This window comes from Alosa sapidissima, chromosome 8 (assembly GCF_018492685.1).
Source record: "Alosa sapidissima isolate fAloSap1 chromosome 8, fAloSap1.pri, whole genome shotgun sequence".
NCBI lineage: Eukaryota > Metazoa > Chordata > Actinopteri > Clupeiformes > Clupeidae > Alosa > Alosa sapidissima.
In genome coordinates, this window is record NC_055964.1 from 35,005,850 (window position 1) to 35,013,349 (window position 7,500).

The 7,500-nt window shown below is 45.8% G+C and overlaps 1 protein-coding gene across 4 annotated transcripts in view; it reads left to right on the forward strand.

Annotated features, from left to right (window-relative positions):
- The first annotated feature begins 2,928 nt into the window (after positions 1 to 2,928).
- Positions 2,929 to 7,500, forward strand: part of grin1b (glutamate receptor, ionotropic, N-methyl D-aspartate 1b) — a 50,678-nt gene continuing 46,106 nt past the window's right edge. The window contains exons 1-2 of one of the 4 annotated variants that reach the window (XM_042100548.1): positions 2,929 to 3,695; positions 6,183 to 6,317. In XM_042100548.1, coding sequence (XP_041956482.1) covers positions 3,447 to 3,695; positions 6,183 to 6,317 — 384 coding nt within the window. In that variant the 5' untranslated portion in view covers positions 2,929 to 3,446. The remainder of the gene's footprint in view (positions 3,696 to 6,182; positions 6,318 to 7,500) is intronic. The other 3 variants (XM_042100549.1, XM_042100550.1, XM_042100551.1) reach the window with 3 other exon arrangements.

The following is a 7,500-nucleotide window of genomic DNA, read 5'->3' on the forward strand; positions in this document are numbered from 1 at the left end:
GGCCACCAGCCATTGCATTAGGCCTTGTTGTTTAATGACGAGTTATGCGGTTCAGTTGCAATCCTGCGAAGCGATGCTTTTCACTGCGCCCTCTTCTTTTATTCAGAGGAGGGTGAATCGTGTGAGCCCTTTCATTTTGCATGCCTATGAAATGGGTTCTCAGGCCACTGCACATAACAAAGTTTTAACCCCGGCTTCAGGTAATTTAGAGTGGGTTTCTGTGTGAAGCTGTGAGCATCAGCTCAAGTGTGCATGTGAGGGCATGTGTGTGTGCGTGCACGCGTGTGTGTGTGTGTGTGGGTGTGTGTGTGCGCATATGTGTGCACTTGTGTGTTCATGGAAGTATCATGATGAAAAAGTACAAAACTCAAAGTCTCCCTGTAGTGTACAGAAAGGAAGGAAAGGAGAGTGAGTGACAATGTGTGTGTGGGAGAGTGTGTGTGTGTGGGAGAGTGTGTGTGTGTGAGAGAGAGAGACAGAGAGATAGATAGAGCGTGTGTGTGTGAGAGGGAGAGAGAAAGATAGAGCGTGTGTGTGTGAGAGGGAGAGAGAGATAGAGTGTGTGTGTATGTGAGAGGGAGAGAGAGACAGAGAGATAGATAGTGTGTGTGTGTGAGAGGGAGAGAGAGAGAGAGAGAGATCACATACACACACACACACTGACACATGATGATTTGTTTTATGTCTTTACACACTACTACATACATGTATGCTTTGGCAATACAAATTGTATTTTTTGTCATGCCAATAAAGCTCAATTGAATTGAAATTGAATTGAATAGATAGTGTGTGTGAGAGAGGAAGAGAGAGAGTGTGTGTGTGAGAGAGAGGGAGAGAGAACCAGAGAGATAGAGTGTGTGTGAGAGAGGGAGAGAGAGACAGAGAGATAGAGAAAGCGTGTGTGTGTTTATGTGGGTTTGTTTTGTTGCTTTGTGTAGTAGACTATGAGTCTGAATGTGTAGCTCCTCCAGTTGCGCAAGCGCAGTGGTGAGATAAAGGGCTGTGTGTGTGTCGTATGAGTCTCTTCCAGCTGCGCGGGAGCAGTGGTGAGATAAAGGGCTCCTCATTAGAGGCACTTAAGAATAATTAAACAGACATTTGGGATAAGCTGCTGTGTGGACGCGCGCGCGCACTATTTGTTTTAATTATACATGCAAAAAACACGCCAGCTACGTTAGAATGAATGAATAAAATAAAGAAGCATTTTACAGAGCAGTGTCCCAATTACGCGTCATTTGCACGACCCACTATTTGTAGCAATTTCAAATGACCCGTAAGTAGAAGACTGCCCTCAATCCACTCAAAGTGTAAACTTCGTTTTTAAACCATGAGTCAGTCAGACTACTTTTAGGCTAAAGTGCCGGTGTCACGGTGACAAACTGTGCAATCTATTTATTGAATACCAAATGCCTATGACAAATTAACATTTACATGTTGCTGACTCTGAATTTGAAACGGCCCGCTGCGTTGCGATAGCATGATACAAACTGACACTTCTAGATCTGGGACCGAGTTTGAGAGCGGCTTTGCTAGTATCATTTATTTAGCGCCCGCAGCGTCTAAGGCACCGCTTATTTAACTGCCATTTCCTTTTGCTCTGCATGTCAAAGGTTTGCGTGGGCTTCATTGTGCTGTCTAATAATTTCCCTGTCCCATCACGACACTTTGCTCTTATCTTTAAGAGCAAGAAAGGAGCCGCGCTTAATCAGGTGGAAATATGAGCGAAATTGTTCCTCCTGGATAGAGATGAGATTTTTAACGTGATAGCACTGCCTTTGCACGGCTGTAGCGCTATTAAACTATAGGGACCAAACCAGCATCATCAGAGAGAGAGAGAGAGAGAGAGAGAGAGAGAGAGAGAGAGAGAGAGAGGGTGTGTGCTTGCGTGTGTCTATGGGAATCAGAGAGAAATGTTTTGCAGAAATGTGGATTTGTGCATGTTACTTACACGAATTGATTGAGCATTTCTCTTGTCACAAAATTGCCTCACATCAGACTGATGGAGTGCGTTATTAATGACATTTCGGCTGTGAAGATGACAGCGGTAAAAAGCGCACTCTCTTCTGATGCTCATCTAGTTGACGTCTACATACAGTGTTAATAACTCAGTGGAGACACGCACGCTGACTGGCTGACTCGGGGCTATGACTGGTGTGAGCTTTCCTATAATGATGTCATCTGAATGAATTGTTAATCTGGACAATTAATCTTGTCCCGGCCAGTTAACCCCAATGATCTCCTCCTATTCTGACACTTTACTGTGATTTTCTAGTAAAATAGAGGGGCCACTGAGTCAGTGGGTTTGGGCGACGTGTGTCACAATCTAATTCGAAGAATGGTAAGTTAGAAGGCGACGGTGAAAAGAGCTCGCACCTCAAACTCGAGACTCCTGTTTCCTTGGCAACCGGGTTCTCGTGAATGTCTCGCTCTTGCACTGTTGCGCCGCGTCCAGAGCGCCTGATGGATGGATCTTCTATTGATTATGGGAGAGAACGCGTCTCCATTCCATTCTCTTCCAAAGTGAAATGGTCCGCTGGAGGTCATTAAAAGTAGTTAATGTAACAGTATACATCCATTACTCCTGTACTTTGTGAAATGGCCCCAGTTTGGCCAAAACAGGCTCATTTGAATCACTCGAGCCAGATTAATGTTAATGAGTTTCTTGAAGATGAACACAATACCATTTCTTTGCAAACTGTGCACTACAATGAGCATTTTGAATATTATTTTGGTTAATTCAGGCTACGTGGTGCTTGTAGTTGTCATGATGATTAAACGGGATTCGTCAAATCGTTAATGAATAGAATAGATGTACAATTCATTCATGTCGTGTCACACCAGCTACTGGAAGGAAATTAGAATCCACTAGTTGTGTTTTAAAATGCTCATGCCTATTGCATTAGTGCACGCATTTACATGTCCGTTCGAGCGTGACACAGAAGCGATATCAAGCGTATTCAGCGGCGGGAGCGCGCACCGCTGCGCAGGCACAAGGTTTCAGCACCAAGGGCAGAGACTACACAGAGCATCGGCGAGCATCAGGTCATCAGAGTGAAGATCCTGGAACCATGGCTGAACCGGAGAACCTGCGCTTCTAATGGGCATTGACCAAACCTGGCCGCCATTTAGGCAATCCGCAGCATACTGACAATTCGCCTGAAGACGAAAAACAGCATGGGGAAAATCAACAGGAGCGAAGAGTCGGTTTTCTGGGACGCTGCATTCAATTAACATTTTAGTTGAAAACGAAACGCATTTAAAGCAGTCTAAATTAAGTGTACATATTGTTCGACACGGAATTTCAATGTAATTACATTCCAGTGGTGTTGTTTTCAACCTGGTGTTGTGGCTACTTGGCCCACAGGGATCAGTTTACCTGGCTATAGTCCGACGGACGTCGCGACACATTCAGAAAACTCGTTCTGGTCTTTCCATTAACCATAAAAATGCGTCTTTTTGTCTTAGCTTTTTTCATCTCTTGTTCTTGTGCCCGGGGTGGCTGCGAGCCGAAAATCGTTAACATCGGTGCTGTTCTCAGCCAGAAGAGGTTTGAACAAGTGTTCAAGGACGCGGTCGCCCAGGCAAACAATATTTACGGCAAGGAGAAGTTCAAGATGAACGCAATTTCTGTAACCCACAAACCCAATGCCATACAAATGGCTCTCTCTGTTTGCGAAGACCTCATATCAAACCAGGTAATTATTTCATTTTCAAGACATAGCCTATTGCAAGTCGTGCACAAAGACGCAAGCATAATTAATCACAGGAAATTAAAATCAAATCAATAGAGAGAAAAATAAATTGCATGTCCTACCTGTGAATGACTGCGGTTTGTTTATTATGTTTTATTCTATATATAGCAACTGTCTCATTTGTTGAATATTTCTCTCAATGGCGTAGCCTAACCTCTGGCATTTCGATGATTGACCCTGGTTCAATCAATAGGAGAAATTGATCCAGGCGAAATCAGTCAGTGACTGTTATGGAAGAATTAATGCAATTTCATAACGATCTTATCAAGGTGTGTAACTTCTGTGCAATCAGATGAGAAATGTGTTCCTCAAATGACCTCTATTGTCACTGACTGACTTAGCTACTGTAAATAAAAACACTAGTTTGACACTAGGCTTTGTCCGTTTTTCAGGAAAGTAATTTATGAAATAGCACTGGCCAGTGTGTTGCACTGTTCCAATGAAGGAAACTGTTGATTCCAATTCAGTTCACTAAATTAGTTGGTAAATAGGAGAATAATCCCATGTGACATTTGGGAAACTAACGTTCTGGAAGGTCTGCTCTACGTTATGTTCACAAGAGTGGTCATGCATAGGTTGAGCCTCTTGTCAGCTGTGTCCCGTTCATTTTTTTCCCTGCTTCAGTTGAGCAATAGAGGAATGCCAGCCCAGATTGTGGCTGACTGTCACACCGCTTGGATTTAAGATTTCCCATTGCGTGTGTGTGAAGTGGGTGGTTCTGGTGGTAAACATAGTGGCGCCTCTCGTCTTCCAGAGCCGAGGCAGAGAGCGGCTCCAGTTAACTAATGCCAAGACAAACGAGCCTTCCATCGACGTGCTGTTGCACACCTCTCAGCTCGTTCCATGTTCCACGTAAATCGAGGCCAACATGGCGTCACCATCGCGGATAACAGCTGCTTTGTTCTGGGGACTGACGAACGGCTTCTGCCCTCCACACACAGCGATGTAAAAGATTGCTCTCTAGTCTAGTGCATCATCAGGGATTATCACACACACACACACGCACGCGCGCGCAAACACACCCAAACAGGAACAGATTTGAATTGATTTGTAGCTACATTTACAAAACCTGTCAATCAATCATACTCCCTTAAATAACCTGTAGGCTACACTTAAAAGTGAACCTCTTTTCAGTTAGCCTGCATTAACGTAAGGCTACAGTTAATATCATATAATCTGTGGTGTTACCCTGCACTGGCCCAACCACCAGAACAGCAATGATCTATCCTCCTCTTTCACTGTGAAGATCCCAGGCCTGAACATTTAATCTTTTAGCAGAAATGTTTATCCAAAGGGACTTACAGTAAGAGAATAACATTGAAGCGACAGTGCAGAGGAAACCTTCGGTAGCAAACTGCATCTGTCAATACTACTAGGCTACTAGAGGATAGGAGTGCCGGCATTATACATGTTAAAGTGCGGTGGAGAGAGAGAGTGGCAGAAGAAGAGAGGAGAGGAGAGAAGAGAGGGAAGAAGAGAGGAGAGGAGAGAAGAGAGGGAAGGAGAGAGGAGAGGAGAGAAGAGAGGGAAGAAGAGAGGAGAGGAGAGAAGAGAGGGAAGGAGAGAGGAGAGGGAAGGAGAGAGGAGAGGAGAGAAGAGAGGGAAGAAGAGAGGAGAGGAGAGAAGAGAGGGAAGAAGAGAGGAGAGGAGAGAAGAGAGGGAAGGAGAGAGGAGAGGGAAGGAGAGAGGAGAGGAGAGAAGAGAGGGAAGAAGAGAGGAGAGGAGAGAAGAGAGGGAAGAAGAGAGGAGAGGAGAGAAGAGAGGGAAGGAGAGAGGAGAGGGAAGGAGAGAGGAGAGGAGAGAAGAGAGGGAAGGAGAGAGGAGAGGAGAGAAGAGAGGGAAGAAGAGAGGAGAGGAGAGAGGAGGGGAGAGAAGAGAGGAGAGGAGAGAGGAGAGGAGAGAAGAGAGGAGAGAAGAGAGGGAAGAAGAGAGGAGAGGAGAGAAGAGAGGGAAGGAGAGAGGAGAGGAGAGAAGAGAGGGAAGGAGAGAAGAGAGGGAAGGAGAGAGGAGAGGAGAGAAGAGAGGGAAGAAGAGAGGAGAGGAGAGAGGAGGGGAGAGAAGAGAGGAGAGGAGAGAGGAGAGGAGAGAAGAGAGGAGAGAAGAGAGGGAAGAAGAGAGGAGAGAGGGAAGGAGAGAGGAGAGAAGAGAACTTAAGTTATAAGTGAGTTATATCATTATCATTATAGAGCACTATGTAGTGATTGGAATGGTGGAGGTTCTTCACTGTATAGCCTGGTCAATTAGTGGATGTTGGAATGGTGGAGGTTCTTCACTGTATAGCCTGGTCAATTAGTGGATGTTGGAATGGTGGAGGTTCTTCACTGTATAGCCTGGTCAATTAGTGGATGTTTTGACGAAAAGCCCTGTTTGCGTGACAGCCCTGTGCCCAGACAGACATGGTGTTTGATGTTGTGTTCTGTGACTCCACAGGTGTACGCCATCCTAGTAAGCCACCCTCCCCAGTCCAACGACCACCTCACCCCGACCCCCGTCTCCTACACGGCCGGATTCTACCGCATCCCCGTGGTGGGACTCACCACACGCATGTCCATCTACTCTGACAAGGTGAGGTCACCCCTATGGACACACATGTAACGTGAGGTCACCCCTATGTACACACATGTAACGTGAGGTCACCCCTATGGACACACATGTAACGTGAGGTCACCCCTATGTACACACATGTAACGTGAGGTCACCCCTATGGACACACATGTAACGTGAGGTCACCCCTATGTACACACATGTAACGTGAGGTCACCCCTATGGACACACATGTAACGTGAGGTCACCCCTATGTACACACATGTAACGTGAGGTCACCCCTATGGAAAAGGCTATTATGGTGAGCACAGACCCATGTAACGTGAGGTCACCCCTATGGAAAAGGCTATTATGGTGAGCACAGACCCATGTAACGTGAGGTCACCCCTATGGAAAAGGCTATTATGGTGAGCACAGACCCATGTAACGTGAGGTCAACCCCTATGGAAAAGGCTATTATGGTGAATACAGACCCATGTAACGTGAGGTCACCCCTATTATGCTGAGCACAGACACATGTAACGTGAGGTCACCCCTATGGAAAAGGCTATTATGCTGAGCACAGACACATGTAACGTGAGGTCACCCCTATGGAAAAGGCTATTATGCTGAGCACAGACACATGTAACGTGAGGTCACCCCTATGGAAAAGGCTATTATGGTGAATATAGACCCATGTAACGTGAGGTCAACCCTATGGAAAAGGCTATTATGGTGAATACAGACCCATGTAACGTGAGGTCACCCCTATGGAAAAGGCTATTATGCTGAGCACAGACCCATGTAACGTGAGGTCAACGCCTACAGGAAAGGGCTATTATGGTGAATACAGACCCATGTAACGTGAGGTCACTCCTATGGAAAAAGCTATTATGCTGAGCACAGACCCATGTAACGTGAGGTCAACGCCTACAGGAAAGGGCTATTATGCTGAATACAGACACATGTAACGTGAGGTCAACCCTACAGGAAAGGGCTATTATGCTAAACACAGACACATGTAACGTGAGGTCAACCCCTATGGAAAAGGCTATTATGCTGAATACAGACACATGTAACGTGAGGTCAACGCCTACAGGAAAGGGCTATTATGCTGAATACAGACACATGTAACGTGAGGTCAACCCTACAGGAAAGGGCTATTATGCTGAATACAGACCCATGTAACGTGAGGTCAACCCTACAGGAAAGGGCTATTATGCTG